Source organism: Nyctereutes procyonoides, unplaced genomic scaffold (assembly GCF_905146905.1).
Source record: "Nyctereutes procyonoides isolate TBG_1078 unplaced genomic scaffold, NYPRO_anot_genome, whole genome shotgun sequence".
In the NCBI taxonomy this organism is placed as follows: domain Eukaryota; kingdom Metazoa; phylum Chordata; class Mammalia; order Carnivora; family Canidae; genus Nyctereutes; species Nyctereutes procyonoides.
The window spans coordinates 21,567,734-21,589,372 of NW_026575160.1; the positions used below are offsets into that span (position 1 = coordinate 21,567,734).

At 40.1% G+C, this 21,639-nt stretch overlaps 1 protein-coding gene across 3 annotated transcripts in view; it reads right to left on the bottom strand.

Annotated features, from left to right (window-relative positions):
• MATCAP2 (microtubule associated tyrosine carboxypeptidase 2) overlaps positions 1-21,639 on the bottom strand; it is a 60,258-nt gene that overhangs the window by 33,683 nt on the left and 4,936 nt on the right. Inside the window, exons 2-3 of one of the 3 annotated variants that reach the window (XM_055314519.1) lie at positions 21,066-21,135; positions 3,138-3,832 (exon numbers count right to left, since the gene is read on the bottom strand). In XM_055314519.1, the coding sequence (XP_055170494.1) occupies positions 3,138-3,832; positions 21,066-21,135 (765 nt within the window). Of the gene's footprint in view, positions 1-3,137; positions 3,833-12,078; positions 12,233-21,065; positions 21,136-21,639 lie in introns of those variants that run through there. The other 2 variants (XM_055314518.1, XM_055314517.1) reach the window with 2 other exon arrangements.

Genomic DNA, 21,639 nt, shown 5'->3' on the forward strand with positions numbered 1-21,639 from the left:
TTTGTTTCTTATAATTGCTTACATAATTTTAACACTTGTAATTCTGGATTGTGTGTACTCCGTGTGAAATAGAAAGAAAAAAAATGAAATGCAATATTTAGGATAGTAAGAAAAGAGAAAAGGAATATATTGCGGGAGCTTTAATGGTAGGGATGTTTCTGCTTTGTTCCCTTGCAGAGTCAAGAGGGGCAAGGAGAGAGAAATCAACTGTCTATAATGTGGATAGTCTTTCTGGGGAGCCCTTGTATTTGCTTCTTTTAAATATTTACTCAGTATATAGACTAGGAGCCCAGTTTTGACCTTGCCTTTCATCCCAAGGCACTAATTACCAGTGTACTAAGTTGAGACTGAAGCCATAATTGAAAGATGCCCTTATAGATACTTTTGCTTTACAGCTTCCAAAAAACAGTAACTATCACTATTTCATAGGTATATTATAGAAGGCAAAAAACGATCTTCAATGTCCCTATAATAACCTCATGCCAGAGACATGGATTCTTGCCAGCAAAATGACAGGATCTTTTTCATCTAGTACCATTTGGGTACAGGTGGTGGCATCAGGGTTAGAAAAACCAGGCTAAAACCATGCTGTGAAACAGTGGTATGCTGGAGCCCCATCATATTGGCTTGTGAGAACTGGCTGAATTTTTATTATTTGCAAGCCAGGTGATGTTACATTGCTTGAAATAGGTCGTGGTGGAAGCATTCATATTTATATCATGGCCACTGAGAGCTAGTTTGCCAACAGGCCATTGTGTAAATAACAGAAGTAACTGGAACAGATTCCTGGTTCTGTAATTTACTCTATGTGACCACAGGAAAAGTTACATCATTTCTCTAGATCGATTTTTTCAACTGGTAAAATTATAAGTACTCCATCTCATGTGAGGAACTAAAGATGAAAATAAGGATAAACTACTAAGCAAACAGACTCTAACAAGCAAATATTAAGTACTCTATCAATGCTAGTACTAATTTGTCACACACTGATAGTTATATTACTTTGTCCTGAAATTTCAAAGCAACTTTAATGGAATACAGAGAAGCAAGGGTCCTAAAAAAACAAACAAACAAACAAACAAACAAAAAAGGCAGGGTCAGCTATTTCATAATAATTATATGAAGAACAAATGTGCTTTTTTGTTCACTCTTCCCCAGCTACCCTCAATACGAAATTTCTAACTCAGCATACACTTAATTTACTTGACCTGTAGAAGGGATCACAGAACTAAAAAGTATTAGAGAAGTATTATGATGCCAAAGAGCCCCATGTTTATGGTAAATATTAACCCTATTTTACAAATGTAGGGCCCAGACTCAATTTGTGAACAGCATCCCCTAGAACTGCATAATACAGTGGCCCTTTAACAAAAGCTATAGAAGCCACCAGACCTTGCAACCAATCAGGAATCTCAAACAAATAGCAAGTACAACAGCCCAAACAGATGTTTTACTTGAGGTCAGAATTTTTTCTTCTTTCCTAAATTCTGAGTGTAAATAAATGCCTTTAAGAGATCAACCTAAGCCCACTACTCCCCATTTCTTACATCCAGTAAAGTCTGAAGAGAAGCAAGCTTCCAAGAATCCTCTCTGAATGAAGTCACAAAGGATACAATTAATTTCTCCAGCAACTGAATTCTAAGAGTCACCGCCAGGTAAAGAGTGGTCTAGGCATCCCTGGGTGGCGCAGCGGTTTGGTGCCTGCATTTGGCCCAGGGCGCGATCCTGGAGACCCAGAATCGAATCCCACATCGGGCTCCAGGTGCATGGAGCCTGCTTCTCCCTCTGCCTGTGTCTCTGCCTCTCTCTCTCTCTGTGACTATCATAAGTAAGTAAAAATTTAAAAAAAAAAAAAAAAAAAGAGTGGTCTACCAAGGAAACTTGTTAAGGTTTTTTATTGGGGACTGGTACATAAGCACCCCGATGCCTAACACGTTCCAAAATTCAACACTCTCAAAAGGAAAAGAGATGTTCAATGTAGACACTGCACAGTTTAGGCACAGCAAGCTACTCTTATCATTTACGTAAAGCTTTATTTCAGGGTAGGAAACCGTTTACCAGTCAAGTTCCCAGATACCAGGCAAAGGTTAATCTTGCAAGCAGAACTTTTTAAGTCAGCAGTCTCCAGCCTGCTCTGTCAATTCCATTTGCACGCACACGCCTACCTTTAATTTTCCCTGACAGCCAGAGGGTAGACTTGTCCCAAGGTCTTTACCCAACACCCCAAAGCCTTCCTTGTCTCACACAAAAGCTCCCCATTTACCCACCGCTAATTTTACCCACTGCTCCAGTTTTATTAACAGGTTAAGAAAATAATTCAAAACCTTTATCTTATCTAGCCAAACAAAAGTTGACTTATTTTCCCAATGTTATTAAATACCACTCTACCGATCAGAACTTCTAGTTAGCATGAGCTAGCCTGGATCTACACTGAGATATGATTCCAGCCTGAAGGTAGAAAACAAATCACTTAAGCTGTCCCCTGACTTTATCACATAAATATATAATTTCCATTTGACTGCTGGAAATACTGAAAATAGTTCAAGGACTTTGATTACCACCCTGAAGACTCTTCCTCTCATCTCTCACTACCAATCTTATTCAACAAAGTACAGAGTGCAAAGCCAAGTGGATCTGGTATCTAGGTTTCCTGGGGTAGTCAGCCCAGGAAGCAGGACACAAAGTGCACCAGCTGTCAGTTTTCCCGCATAAGGGTGCCACTAAAGATCCACTTCCGACCCACTGGTGAGGATGCCTCTGACCCTTAACAGCTTTCAGCATTCTCTTATCCCAGCTGCCTCCAGTCCCCAGGAAGCACTGCACTCTTTCCTGCAAAGGTCCAGAGCCACAGAAATCTGATATTCTGAGTAAAGCCTGGAACCAGAATCTGAAATTTTTTTTTTTTTTACAAATATAGTTGTTTCCTGTCACATAGATCCTGACTAGTGCAAAGTAGTTTACAAACAGGCTATGGCACTCACCTGGAGATTTCCTATCACACATTTACATGTTCAGGAAGGAAGTTAACTATAAAACATAAATAACTGAAATATGTTTTAAAGTCTTTTTTTATAAGATTGTAAATAATTGCTTTAGTTACATAAAAAGGAAATACCACTACTGAAGTAGTGTTTTACCTGTTTAAGAAATCGGTCAGATGCATTGCTGTGTTTGGCTAACACACTTGGCAGAGATGGATTTGCATATTCAAACTGAGGATTGTAGGTATAGTCAGATTTGAAGAATCTCAGTTTCTCTTTCTCCAAGTTGGTGGGCTTTATAGCAGTCAGTATACAAAATTTCTTCCCAGAAAAGTCATCTCCTTTTTCAAAACTTCTAGACAATTGAGGCTGCGGCTTTGGCTTTGGCAGAGAAGAGAAATGGCGTCGCTTTACCTTGTTTTTGGGTTTAGGTGGCAGTACTATGCTGCTTCCTGTAACAGAGATATCAGGTGTAAACTTTATAGGACTCGACACTGAACTAGTGACAAAAACACCAGGCTGCCTTTCCAGGCAGTACCAAGTACCACTGCTCATCACAGGCACTGGGGCTTTCATCTTGCGAAGATCTTTACTACGAGAAGAACTAGGAGATTTGCTGGGTTTTCTACATCTTTTGGAGTAGGTGGAGGAAGACTGTTTTTGTGAATGATGCTTTTTTTCCTCTTTGCTCTGTAGTAGGACATTGTAACTACTGGTTCCAGTTGTGAAAATGTCCTTCAGTATTCCAGAAGATAAATGTGAAATGCTTCTTTTGCTGTCAATGATCAATGACTCTTCTGCATTTAGAACAGACTTCTTAGCAAGTTCTTGCTCAGGCCAGTGAAGCTTTTCTGTGTTAATAAACAAAATCAAAACAAAAGAAATAACAAAGATACCAGATGAAGCAAACTGCTTATTATACAAAAAGTATTCTGAAGGTTCTGTAAACTTTATAAAATTTGCAACAATCTTTAGAAAAGACATTTTAAATATTAAAAAATGTTACTAAAACTTTGGTCATGCTAGACATTGTCACTTCTATATAAGCATATATGATGAATTATCTATAAAAATCCTCAGCTTCATACCATTTAGATGATCAAAGTTTAATATTGATATGAGATAGCATACATACATAATTTGAATACTCAACTCTACCAAAGAATATGCTTTCACAGAAAGGATACAATTTTCAATAGTATTACCAATACCAAAGTAAAATCCAAGGCATTTTCAAATCCAACACAATCTTGAAATTGGGTGCTATAAAGATAGCGAGCAGTAAGAGAACACTGCCTTATTTACCACAAAAATAATTTTTAAAATTAAATAAATGATATGTGTATGTTAAAATATGTTTTAGTAATGTCACTCGATTGGTTGATTTAAAGAGGTACAAATCACTTAGTATACTGATGCTCATGCACTACTTTAAAGCTGTGTTGACTTGCATTCTTTCATTCCACAAATACATGGAATACTACTAATTAGGTACATGGCTTTGAGAAGCATCTTTATAAGTCCATTGTTTTGGCTTTAACCAGCTTCTAATCTGGCTCTGGAAGCAAGGCAGTCCTATGAAGATTTGAATAATAATACAAGGTAGCATAAGTTGAAATGTGAAAAACAGAAAATACATCAATAAGCTAGGGATCAGAGAAGAAAACAATGTGAAGAGAAATAGGTGAGATTGTAACTAGACCTTTAAGAACTTTCAGATTTAAGTCTAAACTGACAAAGTGAGTTTGTCTTAAACCCTACTCATTAGAACTAGGTTCCAGCTCAAGTCCTGTCTACAAATCTGACTTCTGGCCAGGTCTGCTTATAAACCTTTCCTAAGTACTTTCTGCAAATGACATATGATTCTTTCAACCAGTTCTTTTTTCCAAGTCTCATGGACCCTTATGGCTCTAGCCCCCAATCTTTGACTCCTATTATTAAAGGATTTTCAATGCTAGCTGACTTGCACAGATGCCTGCCTAGAAACAATTTATTTTATTTCAAATTTTTTGAAGACTTTATTCACATATATCTGTCATTCACTCATTTAAGATTAGACACTCAGGGATCCTTTCTATAATAAGCAGACATAAATAATAATAATAACATATCAATTGTTGACACATGTGAGTTTGGGATTTCACAGAAAACTGTACATGTTATATCACTTAATTCTCAGAAATGTTAATTTGCTCAAGGTTATATGACAGAGTAATGAACTGCAAACTGTTTTGAATGCATGTGTATGTGATTATAGAGTCCAGGCTTATTGTCCTTTATATGGCCATTCAATTATCAACAGATATTTAATATTATGTCTGTAGAGCAGCACTGCCTCTTTTCTTCCTCCATACAGAACATAGAACCTAATAAGACATGGTACTCTAAATAACTGATATACTTACTAAGACAGGTATCAAAACTGTTTTATTCATCTCTTCCTTTTCCACATCTAGCATGGATCTGATAGACATTCAATAAATGTACACTGAATGAATGAATGAATGAATGGCAGACCCTAAACATGTCACTCTCCAACCACTGTGGATAAACAGGTTATTTGTAGTTCTGGGACCATTCTACAGTTCTAAATCACTGCAGAAGTATAAATAAAACAGGGAAAACCCTGAACCAATGGTTCTAAACCAGAGGCAATGGTGCTCCCCAGGGGACACATGGCACTGTCTGGAGACATTCTGATTGTCACAACGAGGGTGGGTGTTACTGGCATCTTGTGGGTAGAGGCCAAGGATGATGCTAAATATCTTTTAATGCACAGGACTCTGACAACAAAAATATCTATCCTAAAATAGTGCTATGGTAATGAAATCCTGCCCTAAACATAAGTTGTTAAAGCTTAGAAGTCGTAGGGTTTAGGATAAAGACCTGGTAAAGTACCAGGTCAAAAATGGATAATAATCCAAATATGTAAGGTACTTAAAAGTCCTTCCAGTTAACATTTTCTAGGCCAAGATGTGAAATTTGCATTTTGGTGTCTTGAAGATAAAAGTGTAAATTTGCAGGGGCTAAATGTCTACTACACGTATAAGCTGAGAGGCAGGAGCTAGACTGCACAGGTTAATGTTGAAGGTTGACTACACAAAGAAGCCATTCAATAAATGGAAAAAAAAAACCAGCCAAAAATAAACATAACAAACAAAACTTTCATTATGGGCCAGTAGGTCTCAGTTCTTCAGGGATTTCAGACTTAAGTGTTGCCAACTGATAGTTCACATTGGGCAGGCTGAGCAAACACAGGCTAAGGAACACCAGAAGCCAGGCTGTAGCCCAACGCCCATGAACAATGTCAGTCTCCCTAAAAAAATACAACTTTACGAGACAAGAGGTCATTAGGAAAGAAAGACTGAAGTGGACACTAAAAGGGAAAGAACAAGAAAACTGAGATAAGACTAAGGGCATCACAAACTTGGAAAAGTCATGTGAGGAGTAGGTACAGCCAGGAAGGTAAAGGGAGGTAATCAGGTTCTTTCTCATTTAGTCTTCATAATAAAAAGGGAGAAAATTACACCAAATTAAAATCAGTGAATAAAACTATGCTAAAGAATTCCTAATTTTGATGGCTTATTACATGTATGTTGATTTTTTTAAAAAAGATTTTATTTATTTATTCATGAGAGACACAGAGAGAGAGACACAGGCAGAGAGAGAAGCAGGCTCCACGCAGGGAGCCTGATGCGGGACTTGATCCTGGGTCTCCAGGACCATGCCCTGGGCCGAAGGCAGGCACCAAACCGCCAAGCCATCCAGGCTGCCCATGTTGATTTTTCTTTTTTTAATGAATATTCAGTGTAAAAATGCTTTCTTTGGTTCCTAAGACTTAGTGGCTCTATGACCACAAAGCCCAACTCAAGAGTTCTTTTTTCACCATAAAGCATCAGTGACCTCTAAATTCAGAATTCTGTTCCACCTCAAACAACCTATACACTTCAGGATACTTAACAAAAGTCTTGAACCACCTGCCTAAGCCCTTGATGGGGAGTGGGAGATGGAAGAGAGGTGACAGTGTATGCAGGACAGACCCTTTTCCCCCAGGAGTCATAGCATTTCAGCTCACTTGCTAATTATCTACCTGAGAGGTTTACCATCAGTCCTTTTTAAGCTCCTTCTGCTGATGAGTAAGGTTTGGGAGTGCCAATAGTGTATTTATTTAATAAAATGCCAATCCTGCCAAATGCTGATCTCCCATGAAGTCTGTGAAAGTGGGACTCAAGTCCGTAAAAGGTGATCAAATAACTCATACAAGATGAATATAAATTAATTTCTTAGAGTCACACCGATCTTGCTGCAGTTGCATTAAAATGTACTATTAGACAACCTAAAGTGTTGTTCTTTTATCATTTTAACTATTCTTTAAGAAAAAGTAACTTTTAAACATGCATAAAAACATAATAAAAGACCAATAAAAAGATTTCATTGAAGAACATCCTATTATTCTTTTTCCTGGAAAATCAAAATTTGTTAAAAACATATGCAGGCTTCTTTGGGGGAAGTGTACTCATGTTCTTCAGAAAAGGAATAAGGTAATCGATCCTACTTTCATATATTAAAAGTCACTACGTAATGTGACATTTTAGCCATCAGCAATGTACTTCACTATAACCTTAAACAAAAACAACTTGATCAAAGAAATCATTCACCCCAACAGGATCACCCTTATGGGGGGGGAGGGGAAATAATATTACATTAAAATGGATACTCACTATATTCACAAGTAGGTGAATATACTGAAATTACCAACACAATGAAAGCTTAATTTGTATCTAGAACAGGAGAAAAGGATACCAGGATTCCTGGCTACTATTCCCAGCTCTTTCAATGACCTCTCTGTAATATTAGTCTAATCATTAAACCCATCAGTGCCTCATGTTCCTCATCTAAAGGAATGGGAAAGAGACTCACTCAACTTTGTTTTTCACAACTGTGAAGAGATGAAGTAATTATGAGGTCTCTATCTGAAAGGAAGATTAGCTCACCAGAAACAAAGCCTGGTGGAAAATACCATTCAGCCAATTTTGACCCACAAAATGGCAATTTCATACAGTTCACTAATATTTATGAAACCTGAGAACCTGGCATAATTTTACATAACAAGAGGACAGGTTGCATTACAAAGAGAAGGAAAAGCAAAACAATATAGTTCCTGAATAAAATAAACACTTTATCAAGTAGTTCATCACTTAAAATTGAAATGATATAACATCAACAGCAGAAAAAATAAATTGCGGTAATTTGTATAACAGAATGCTATATTGCAATGGAAAAGCAGCTGAAGTTGCAAGAAACAATACAAATGAATATCAGAGAATACTGCATAAACAAAGCCAGATCAAAAGAGTACATATCATACAATTTCATTTTTATGTAGTTCAAAAACAGGCAAATCTAATTCATGGTATTAGAAATCAGAATAGTGGTTATCACTGAGGGATGGGTTATAACCTAGGAAGAGTCACCAGGGTACTGGGTGCTAGAAATGTTCTATATCTTCTTCTAGGCAGGAGTTACATATGCACAAATTCATTGGGCTACGCTTTTAAGACTTGTGAACTTTACTGAATATAAGCTACACCTTAATCTTTTAAATGGTGTATGAAAAAATCAGTATCTTTGAAAACATATTTATGGCCCAATTTGTCTGCATTATAACAAGTAACCTACTAAATTTAACATCTCTAAATTCAACGGAACCCAATATAGTTTCTCAATTGTAAGTTAAAGGGGGGGCGAGGGAGGGAGGGAGGGAGGGAGGGAGAGAGAGAGAGAGAGAGAGAGAGAGAGAGAGAGAGAGAGAGAGAGATGAAAAGGCACTGCTCATATCATTCAGGAACAGAGAAAATCAACTTCAGGACTCCCAAAAGTGTCCCAGTCCCAGTTAGGAGCACTTCAGTGTTACTCAACTAGTAACAATGATTCTTTAGGTCTTGACACTGTCATGGTTTGCGTTGTTATTTTACAGTTAGAAATATGCAGGGTATTCTATAATGCCAGGAAATAATGGTTCTGGTACAGGAAATCACTTTGCACACCATCTGAAACAGTGAACATGCCAGAAAACAAACTTCCCCATGGCTTTCTACTTAGGATGAAGACAAAACTCCTAACCATGGCATATGGAGTCACTCATGGTCAGGTCGCTCCACCTCTCTGGCCTCCTTGCACCATGTTCCCCTTAATCAGTCTACTCTTTCATTCTGTCATGCCCTTTCATTCTGTCAATCCCTCATTCTCACCTTTCTCCCTCCAGACACTCTTCCTATATTGTCCCTATGTTTGGAGAGCCCTTCTTACCCGTGTTTAATGAATTCCCACTCACCCTTCAGTTCAAATGTCACTTGTTCAGGAAACCTTCCCTGGAGGGTTCTTTGAAGCACCTGTCACAGTTGTATGATGGCCTCCTCCAATACTGAAATTCTAAGTCTCATTACGGCATACACCTGTGCATGTTTTTGCTCACTCATGCCTTGCTTATGAAAGGATGGCCAGAGAGGTAGCCAAGGGAAGGTAATATTTGAGAGGAAAGAAAGGATACAAGACTTGAATGCCTGAAGGTTGAGAAAAAAAAAATCATACCAGGATGGCATTAAAAAAGTGAAACAACTAGTGATGTTGAAGACAAGTTTTAATGGCAGGTGCCTACGGCTGGCTATAAGACAAACAGGAGCTGGGTGCCTAAGTGTATTCATCCCATATGGCCAAAGAGTAGCCTTAAGACGACTTTGGTCTCCAGTATTTTTAAACATTTGCTTTTGTTACAAAGGAGCTTCATTTTCAGATGATCCATCAATCACTTCTTATCATTAATCACTTATATCCAATACAAAATATGGGCAGTAGGAAATCAAAAATTAACATAATCCTACATGGCTTCTGACAGCTTTGTTACTCACTGAATGAGCTAAACGTCTTCTATTTTGCAAATTTTATAATCAAGTAGAATATGATCTTTCCAGGCAAAACTTATTTACAGCTTGCCTGTGATAAAAAACAAAAAAACACCTGGAGCAAACTATCAGATAATATGCCCCTGATGATGTTAAATGAGATGTTCATGTTGAACTTTGTGGCTTAAGTCAACATACAGTCACTGTAATAGCGTAGTGGTTGAAAACATGGGCTTTGGAATGGAACTGCTCCAGTCTGAATCCTGGCTGTTTAGCAGTAGCTGTGACCTTGAATGAGTTAACTTCTTTGTGCTGTAGTTTCCTTATCTGTAAATGGGGTAATACTACTACACATTTCATAGTACTGGTGTGAAGACTGAACGTGCTAAAATGTGTTAAGTGCTGCGAACAGTGCAGAGTTGAAGTGATTTTTGCCACTAAATTACAGAAATTGAATTGAGACAGAGCAATGAGTCTAGTATTTCATAAAGCACCTCTCCTTAATCTACCAACTCTGCCTAATGAAAAGCAAGAGATCCCATTTCCCATTCCACTGCTGACTGAATGGTCAAGATACCTTTTTTTTTTTTTAAGATTTTATTTGTTTATTCCTGAGAGACACAGAGAAAGAGAGAGAGAGAGAGAGAGAGAGAGAGAGAGAGAGGCAGAGTCACAGGCAGAGGGAGAAGCAGGCTCTATGCAGGGAGCCTGATGTGGGGACTCGATCCTGGGTCTCCGGATCACGCCCTGGGCCGATGGTGGTGCTAAGCTGCTGAGACACCTGGGCTGCCTGGGTACCTACTTTCTAATACCATTATTGTCATAATCGTATTCTCTTTCTGCAATGATTGCTTTACTTTGGGGAAATTATCTTAATTGATATTATTTCTGAATGGTTGTCTAAAAACCTTCACTTTGTTTTTCTCCAAGGCAGTGGTTTTCAAATGGGAAAGGGAGTAATTTTGCCCTCTAGGGAACACCTGACAATGTCTGGGGACATCTTTGGTGATCTCAACTGTGTATGGGGGAGGGGGGTGCTCCTGACATCTAGTGAGTAGAGACCAGGAGCCAGGGATGCTAGTTAAGCATTCGACAATGCACAGGACAGCCCCCCTCACTGCAAAGAACTGTCCATTAATCCAATGTTAATAGTGCCAAAGCTGAGAGGCCCTGCCTGCCCCGAAACAAAAAGAAGGTAGGGTACTTTTAAGGGACTTTTCAAAATTCTCGTTGTGTTTCAGGATGAAAAAGTAGTGTCTGCATCAAATCACACTCTTAAAAACTCTAATGCTGATTTAGGTTTGCTTCTTAGATCTTGAGTCCTGCGCTTCCTGTCAACGTAAACAACGACGAGATCAATCAAAGCACAGGATCAGCTCCACATTCTAGAAGACCGAACATGAGGTAAAATAGTGTAAAATCGAGACCACAAGCATTTTCATTGGAAAGGAATCCAGCTGCAGGATCTAAATACGAATAGGAAAGAAATGGTCTGGTACTGCGATGCCAGATGGTAAATAAATAAATGATGAATTAAATAAATTTGACACAGTTTGTGGGGTCGGGCACGTCCTCTGATCCATCGCGCGGGTGGTGGTCATCGCGCTGCTGGGCTACTACGAGCCCTGTCTGCAGAAATGTCACAGGAATCAGGGGCGGGGACAGTGGCCAAGGAGGGAGAGCCTCCTAGTATGTGAGATGATATTTAGATGGCTGAGCATCCATACTTTGTTCTTCTTTTCTTTTTCCTTTTCAGACAATAAAAGGCCAGCGACCTTCCTGACCTGGCTGGCGTCTGCGCGCCTCGCAGCGGGCACAGCACCACCCTAGCAAGGGACCCGCTGAAAGCGCCGACCAAGAGGTCCCGCCCGCGCGGAGAACCAAAGCACGGGGAGAAACGGGCACTGCGGCGGCCCTCAGCCGGGGTCCTTCGGAACATTCTAGAAACCCAGACGCCCCCGCTCCGCGCCGGTCCCCGTCGGCTGTGGCAGGAGCTGGGGGGGGGGGCGCGTCCACGGAGCCGCGCCGCGCCAGACCCTCCCCCGCAGGTCCCACGGCACGTGCTGGCCCTCGACAGGCGACCAAGCGGACGGGGCCTTCCCGGGGTGTTCCCTCCGCGCACCCGGCCCCGCACCCGGCCCCGCGCCCGCCCCGCGCCCGCCCCGCCGGCCCAGGGCCGCCTGCCCCGCACTCACCCGTCACGCGAATGGACTCCAGCATCGTCCCGCCGAGGCCGCGGGCGCGGGCCCGGGGCGAGCCGGCCGGACCGCCTCTAGTTCCCGGCCCGGGCCTCGCGGGGGGCCGCGGCGGCAGGCGGCGCTCGGCGTCCCCGGGGCAGGCGGAGGCGCGGCAGGGCGGACCTGGACGCTCGGACGCCGCCGAGGGACGCGCCGCGGCTCGACCCGCTGCAGCGGCGCTAAAAACGCGCGGCCGCCGTGACGTCGCCGCTCCCCCGTTGCTAGGCAACGCCCCGCGCCGCCCGCGAGCGCGGCGCTTCCCGGAGCCCGCGTGCCGCTGGGGGCGCTAGCGCGCCGGCGGCCGGGCTCGCGGGAAGGCGGGCGGCGGAGAGGGAGACTACAACTCCCGGCATGCACAGCGCAGGCCCGCGAGAGGCCGCCTGGGTCTCGGGCCGCTGGCGCGGGCGCGCTTGGACTGGGCGGGCGTCCGTGCCCCGCTCCGGGGGGCTTAGCGCTGCGGGAGCTTCAGGGGACAGAGGTGCATTGCAAAGCCGACCTCCTCCGCCCTTTGTTGAACCGTGTTCATGAGCATCTCGGACACATTCACCTGTCGAGCGTCCTGGCATGGGGATGCTAACTTGACCTGGCGGGATGTTGTCTTCCGGTGTGTTACCCCGCGGGAGATGTGGAGTCCACAGCAATCCGGCATTTTGGGGGAGCCTGACGTGCGCAAGGTTCCGAGACGCGCCCGGAGGAGGGCAGCAGGCGAGCCCCGCGGAGCTGACAGGCTAGCATGAGCCGCGAGCTGCCCTGCCGCTGGCGCCGTCCGATCTCCGAGCCACATTGTCTCGTTAGCCTCCCTCAAGGTTGACCCAGGACACAGAAATCGTTGAGATGCGTCTTCAAACGCAGGGGCAAAAGTCGTGTAGGTCGACATCATGATCTAGGAATGGCAGAAAATGTGTGAGAATCGGTGACTTTTTGATCGATCAGGAGGGAACAGCGGAAATTCGACTTCATCACAAGTAGTGGATGACCTCACATATTCTGTCTGAAGATCCTCCGAGCAGCATCTTCAAAGTATACCCGGAACCCGGCCACTGCTGTCACCGCTGCCGGCGCTGCGGTTCAAGCCACCACCACCTCCCGCTGGCTTACAGCCGTGGCCTGAATGCTCCCCACGTTCCCAGCCTCGGCCTCTTCGCCTCGTCCTCAAAGCTCCGTGGCCAGTGTGATCCCGCTCGGGCGGGCGTCACTCTTCCGTGCAGAACCCTTCAAGGCTTCCCCTCCTCCCTCCGAGGTCCTTTATGACCTGCCTTCCTGTCACCTCTGATCTCATTTCCCCTGCTCTGCGTCGGTCTCCTCCAGCCAGACTGGCCTCCTCGGTCTTCTCCACTACGCGAAGCCCTGTGTCGCCTCAAGGCCCTCGTGAACCTGGGGTTTCTCCTGCCTGGAATGCTTTTCCCTCAGCCGAAGGACTAAGCTCCTTCACCTCTTTCAGGACTTAAATCCAAACGTCACTTCTCGGTGAGGCCTTTCCTGGCCGCCCACTCAATTTAAAATTCTACTTCTTTCACAGACTTCCTACCCTACTTCTGTTTTATTTTTTCCCCTTGGTACTGAACATTAATTTATCATATATTTTACTGATTTATCTTTATTCCCTCCATCCTTAGAATAAAACTTCCATAAGTGCAGTGATTTTTGCTTGTTCACTATTTTCCCGACATTTTAAATAGTGCCTGGGAAAAAAATAAATAAATAAATAAATAAAATAAATAAAATAGTGCCTGGTACAAAGTAGGTACTCAATAAATATTTGTAAATTAATGAATATGTAGACAAAAGAAGTATGCATTTTCAATGATAACTCAAAGAAAATAGAATGACATAAAATGGCCATGTAAAGAATGAATCTTCAGGTTAGAGCGCTTGATTTAATTTTGGGCAATGAATCCTTGCATTCATAAGGACAGTTATTCCTGCAATATATGTCCTAAGGAAAAGAAGGCTAAACATGAATCTTTCATACCTATCTTATATAACTAAAACTCTGAGACCTGCTTTCCAAATTTGCTATAAAAATGCATCTATTACCACTGCAAATTTCTAGTTTTTAAAGTCACTGCGATTTAAGAAGTTATTACTCAAAAAAAAAATAGACTCCTAAAAAATGTTTGAGTCATATATTCAGCATCTATGTAAAGAATTTACTCTAAATGCTTTTACTAAAGCATGCTTAATCATATTGTCCATTTTCATTACATTCTAAAGAAATCAATATTTATATAAAGGCATTGGGCTTAGTGCTTTTAGAGAGCATTATAAAATGTGACACTGTCCTCAAGAAACTTACTGACTGGCTAGTGTGACACACATGCACACTAAAGTTAGAAAAGGACATGCCCTAAAGGTACACCTCTCTCTCCAACATTCCATTAAACTTAAGAATTCCAAATATACACAATTTAATCTCCTATAGTTAGATGCACCTAGAACACTATTTCATTCTTTTAAAATTATTTTTATGTTCACCCTACCAATATTTGCCTGTGGATAATTTTGATTTCTAAATATCTTTAGTGATAAGTGTTATTAAAGGTGCATATCAAAAAGATATTCTTTTTTTTTATTTTTTTTTTAAAGATTTTTTTTTAATTTTTTATTTATTTATGATAGTCACACACAGAGAGAGAGAGAGGCAGAGACACAGGCAGAGGGAGAAGCAGGCTCCATGCACCGGGAGCCCGACGTGGGATTTGATCCAGGGTCTCCAGGATCACGCCCTGGGCCAAAGGCAGGCGCCAAACCGCTGCGCCACCCAGGGATCCCTCAAAAAGATATTCTTGGTGTACTGTTAGGCATTGAAGTACTCTTGCTAACAAATTTGTGAATACAAAGAGTTTATCTAATTTCTTACAAAACTAGTACTGTTATCAGCTTTTTACCATTCCTGCCTATACAATTATTCATCCTCATCAAGCTTTGTGCATCTGCTTTGTTAATTATTGATTTGTGCTATGCCTGCTTAGTATTTCCATTGGGTACAGCATCTGCAGCTGTCCACTTGGCTGCTTTTGAGTCAGCGTTGTTTTTACATATCCACCAGAACAATGAACAATTCCATCTTTCTGAGAAACTTTTCTTTATATTGTTTCTATATAAATCATTAATACTGAGACAAAAGAATTGATGGGATTATCAGTTGCTACTCCATTTTCAAAGCATGGACTGCAAAATAAAGTTAAGAATTTATTAAAACTGGCTCTAGTAATTTATTTTTATCTTTAAGGATGCACCTCCCCTCTTCTTAAAGTTTTACTAAACTTAGGTTCCCAACAGTAGCCAAGGATGTCATTGTAGTTATCCTACTATAATGTCATAATTCATTTTACTTTTATAGTCATTTCACATACACTACCAACATTATATTGTGGATCATTTTGATTACTGAATATCTTTAATGATGACTTCCATTCAATTTTAGTTAAGAAAAATTATAGAAAAATAGGAATTTTAATAGAAATTCTTTTTTGTGTGGTGGGATTGTTATGAAAAAAGAAGTTATATTTTTCTTATCAGTAACTTTTGTTTAACTCATATGTTAATCTGTATGTCTCATGTATACGCTACATAGTAAACTATTCATAATCCATGGTGGAGTTAATGAAAAAAAGTTGCAACATCTCTGTAATAAGAGGGGATAATTTTTGTTTTTATTTTAGAAAACAGATTGACATCTCCTTTTTAAAGACTTAAATTAACATTTGATCATTTACTTACAATTCATAAGTATTGCTAGTGCTAGTGGAAAGACAGATAATACAAATATTCCACCTTCTATAGAAAAGTTTCGTATTGAAGCGTGACGGTATACTCACCAGGTATACATTATGCTTTAAACTGAGAAAAAGTTTAATTTCTTAAGAAGTTATCTCAGTAACTAAAAGGAATTAGAACATTAAAATAATATTTATTCCCTTAAATTTTAGATAAGAGTTAAAAAGAAGGGGAGGAGGAGAAGATTCTAGAAAACACTTTTGACTTTTCTTCCTGTTTATTGGAAGCAATTTATAACATTCTATGTCATTGAAAATATATGCATCGAGGAAAATTAATCTGCAGCAGTCTGCCATTATAGAAGAACAGAGCAACTCTAATTGCAACACCCCATTCTAACAAACATTAACAGAAGCCTTAGGGCAAGCTGTAAACAATGTTCCTTTGCTCAAAAAAGAAAAAAAAAAAAACTCCAAGGAATAGTTGGTTTCTGTGGCTTTTAAAAAATTTTTTGAGTGACATTTGAATGCTTTTAGGATGTCTGTATTGAGAGAATGGAATGTTTTCAGTATGTCTTTTTCAGGAGAATGAAAAGCATTAAGTGGGAGACAAATCAAAGATTGCTTTGTGAAACCTCCTTTGTCTTATCACCTCAATGAAAATAGAACAGCACAAAAATCCTGAGAAATGCTGATTTTTTTGAAAAGATGTTTTGTTGTAAATGATTGGGGGGTGGAAGGATATTTTTTAACCAGACAAAAAAATTGCCTATCTTAATTATATTTTGAAAAAAACAAGACATGCACTAGTTTACTCCTTCCACAGATATTTAAGTGCCTTGTATATACAAGAAAAAAAAAGTGATGAAAAAGACATGATACCTACCCTCAGAGAATTTACTGATAGTGCATATATACATATGTAAACATGATTTACACACATCAACCAATCTTTGAGTGTACATCAAGGCTGCTGTGGTGAGAGTTCCAGTTCTCCTGGAACATATGTTACAGTAGGAGAAAACAAACAAGAATCAAGTTAACTAATGTGCAATTACAGATACAGATAGGTGCTATGAAGACAGTAAACCAAGGAATTACAGTAGATGGTGACTTATTTTTTTCTTAAGATTTTTTTTATTCGTGAGAGACACAGGGAGAGAGGCAGAGACATAGGCAGAGGGAGAAGCAGGCTCCCTGTGGGGAGCCCAATGTGAGACTCCATCCCAGGATCACTCCTGAGCCAAAGGCAGACACTCAACCACTGAACCACCCAGGTGTCCCTAGATGGTGACTTATTAATAGTGGAGTCCAGAAAGGCTTTTGTGAGGAAGAGACTTTTGAGTTGAGATCTGAAGGATGAGAGTCAACCACAGTAAATTTGGTGGGGGTTTGATGGGGTGGGGGAGCCAAGCATTCTAGGTAGATGGGATTATAAATGCAAAAGCCCTGAGATGGCAATGATCTTGACATGATCCTGGGACTAATAAAGGTCAGCATGTTTGGAGTCCAGCAAGCTGGGGGAAGTGGTAGGAGAAAAGATCTCAGAGGTAAGCAGGGGCCAGTGAAAGGAATTTGGACTTTATTCGAAATGCAATCAGAAGCCACTGGTTGATTTTAAACAGGGCAGTGACATAATATGGCTTATTTGTTTTTAAAGATTGTATTGACAGTTCTGAGGACCATGGATAGATAAGAGAGTGAGAACGGAAGTGGGGAAACCAGATAGGAGACTTATAGTGGGCCAAATGAGAGTGATAATGGGTTGGAGTGGAGTGGAATGAGAGCTATAGAGAGAAAGAAGTAGAAGAGCCAGCATATATATATATATATATATATATATATATATATATATATATATATATATATGTAGAGAGAGAGAGAGAGAGAGGAGAGAGTTGATCAGTAGGTTGAATATGAGGGGAGGAGAGGAAGAAGGAATTGAATATGCCTCCCAGGTTTTGGCTTGAGGAACTGAGTGAATAGTAGTATTATGCATGGAGATGAAGATGAGGGAAAAACAGGTTGAATGGAGAATTCCATTTTGGTTATGTTAAGTTTGATGTCCCAGTTAGAAGTCCATATCAAGATTTCAAATAGGTCGGTTGGATATTAGAGTTCAGAGTTCAGGGAAGAGATTATGCTAAAAAATAAATCTGGGAGGCATCAGTATAGGGTCAGTATTTTAAGTCATTGGGACTGATGAAACCACCCAGGGAGTGTACAGAGGTAGATAGGAGAACTCAGAGTAGAATTTACAGTTCTTAAGTGATTTAGTTGTGGAGCAGAGGAGCAGAGGAAGAGGAGCCAATAAAGTTCTTTTTTCAAATATACATATATATACATACACAGATGCAGAGTATATACACATGTATATATATATATATATAGTTATGTATATATGTGTATACATGTATTTTTTCTGACCTATTTAAGATTAGCTGGCAGACATGATACCCTTTTATCCCTAAATACTTTAGATTATGTATATGTATAAATACATGTGTGTGTGTACATGTACAGAGAGAGAGAGAGGAAAGGAGAACAAATGTACAGAGAGAGAGAGGGAATGAGAACAAAGCAAATGTAGTAAAATGTTACTATATTAAGAATCTGATTGAAAGGCATCCTGAGATTCTTTTTTTCTGTGTGTATATGAATAAAACTGTTGCAACTTTTAAGTCTGAAATTATATCAAAATAAAGTGATGCAAATTGAGAACTAAAGTAGAAAATGAACTAGGTGGGGAACCTTGTAAGACATGATATTCAGCTGGCCTAATATAGATATCCAAAGGTGCTGTGAGGGCATTTCAGTAGCAAAATCAAAGTGAGAAAGTCATGGATGTAGCAGAGCATGGTATATTCAGGAAACAGCAAATGATTGAGAGTTTTCTATTCTTTGAGCACTTTCCTTGGCTTTAAACATTAAGCAAAGTGAGCAGTAAACTCATTTGCAGAGAGTAAGAGAGTAGGATGGGAAACTGATAATTTAAAAGGAATTCAAATGGGTAAGAAAGAAAGGATTCCAAAGCAACATGAAACATCTAGTTAGGATAAATTTGAAATGGAAGTGGCTCAACGCTCAGCAAGCCAAGAAAAGTAGAAAAAACAGAAGATTAGAAATTGGCAAGATAAATGCAGCAAGGACAAGGGCCCAAGGAAAATGGTACTGAAATAGTTTCTCTTGGGGCCTGGCTGGGTAGGGAATAGGTAAGACATAAAGGAGCCTGGGCAGTGTTTGGGGGAGAGACCTGGAAAGGGTCAATCACAGGTTCTGAAAAAGACTAGTCATCATCTTTTTCCTCATGTACTATTTTAAAGGGCTGAATCAGGTGATCCTTACCAGCTCTTTTTTTAAAACTCCCTTTTCTCTTAGCATCCTTTTCACAATAGACTGAACTACTTAGCACATGACTTCATAGAAAAAAGCAAGGTGGGAGTTCAGGGCTAATTCAGAGCACAGGTTATAACATTTTTCATTTGACCAAAAGTTAGGAAAGGAGAATGGATTGAAGTTTAGGGTTAGCGGGGCTTGTGGGTTTAGCAAGAGCGAGCAGCAGTGGAGAAGAGGTAAAGATTTGAGATTACAATCAGGAGTCCAGTTTTTGGGTTTGAAATCTTAGAGATAGAGCACTTACAAGTGTTGACTAGCAGCCAAGTATGGCCATACCTGTGATGGCTAAGCAGAAGAGAGGAGGGGGTCAGTCAGTTTGGAAGGTTTGAGGAATGGTGAGGTCAGAGACTGCAGTCTCTGAGAGTTCACCAGCAAACATTTCTCGGTGGCCTATTACATGTCAGGCATGAATGGTGCCAAGGAAGACCAGGATGATGTCTGATTGTGAGAAGCAAGGAAGTGAGGAGTGAAAGTGGATGTCACGAATGCCAAAATTTGGAGGCATTAATGAGAGAGTAGAAGAACCATGGTCTAAAAGTACCATGTGAAGAGAAATTTTTGATGTGTTTGGAAGATGAAGTTCATGACATATAAATGGAAGACAATGAATCTTCTTCTGGCATCAAATTTAAGGTTTTATTTTTGATATCCATTAGAGAGACTTTATATTTAAGAAATATTGGCTTCTTGGGACGCCTAGGTGGCCCAGTGGTTGAGCGCCTCACTTCGGCCCAGGGTGTGATCCTGGAGTCCTGGGATTGAGTCCCGCATCGGGCTCCCTTCATAGAGCCTGCTTCTCCCTCTGCCTGTGTCTCTGCCTCTCTCTGTGTCGCTCATGAATAAATAAATAAAATCTTCAAAAAAGAGAAATATCGGCTTGTGCTACTTTGTAATATTTAAGAACTGCTTTTCTTTAATATGGATCATTTAAAAAATTTAAAAATAGGCTCTGTGAATATAGCTTTAAAAAATCTAGTAAGAAAAGGTAAAGTTATCAATATATAAATTATAGTGTGATAAGTACGTAAAGGAATTGTTCCTCTTTGTGAAAGGGTTTGCTGTAGTTCTTTATTTTTTTTTTAATTTTTATTTATTTATGATAGTCACACACAGAGAGAGAGTCAGAGACATAGGCAGAGGGAGAAGCAGGCTCCATGCACTGGGAGCCTGACGCGGGATTCGATCCCGGGTCTCCAGGATCAGGCCCTGGGCCAAAGGCAGGCGTTAAACCGCTGCGCCACCCAGGGATCCCGCTGTAGTTCTTTAAATCTGAATTCTCTCTTTTTTTTTAATTTTTTATTTATTTATGATAGTCACACAGAGAGAGAGAGAGAGGCAGAGACACAGGCAGAGGGAGAAGCAGGCTCCATGCACCGGGAGCCCGACGTGGGATTCGATCCTGGGTCTCCAGGACCGCGCCCTGGGCCAAAGGCAGGCGCCAAACCGCTGCGCCACCCAGGGATCCCAAATCTGAATTCTCTTAACACCCTTACTTACTACTTGAGAAAGTAAAAAGGAGATTAAAGCTATATGAATTTTGAGAATGATATGACTATAGTTACATTGGGTTTTAAGAACAGTATAATATGGTCAGAAAGGACAATTTGTTTTCCCTCACTTTGGAATATGAAACAGTTTCATTGATTAACTTAGAAAAGGAAAAAAAATCTGATGCTAAGAACCATTAAAAAGTGATGCTAAGGACCATTAACAGCAGAGATCATAATAAATAAGACAATCCCTTTTCAGTAACATGTATATAACATTCTTTGATGGTTCTTATTTCATTATAGTAAATGTGTAAAAGAAGTGGCCCTTCAGCCAGCTAACCTGAAGTAGAGAACTTGACTTTAATCCTTCTTGCTACTGCCTTGTGGTTAGACCTTGGCTTTTTCTCTCCCTGTAAAAATAAGAATATTTACATCATTGTATCATTCTGTGAATAAAAAGAAAATGAGTGTGAATGTATTTTGAAAAATTAACTGTAAATATACAAATAGCATTGGGAGTGTCTTTATTGAGTAAATGCTTTCAAATTTTTCAAATGCTTTTCACAATTTTATCTGTGAAAGATATGATAATTAGGTTCCTTTGTTGAAAAGGAAGGATCTTAGAAGGCACAAATCTCATTTACTAGTGTCACCTTGAATCTACATCGCCTTGATTCTATTCTTAAATTAATGTAATAAGCTGTGGTCTTTACCTAAATAACTTGAGAGGTTGTGGTTTTCATTTTAAAAACAGGAAAGACACTTCTGATGACTTTTAGAATATTAACATCATTTAAACCAAGCTGCATAGTCTATACCAATAATCATGTGATTATAGCACACACTTCTTTTCAATAATTTAAAAAAAAAATTTTTTTTTTTTTTTTGAGAAAACAATTCCATGAGAAAAGCAT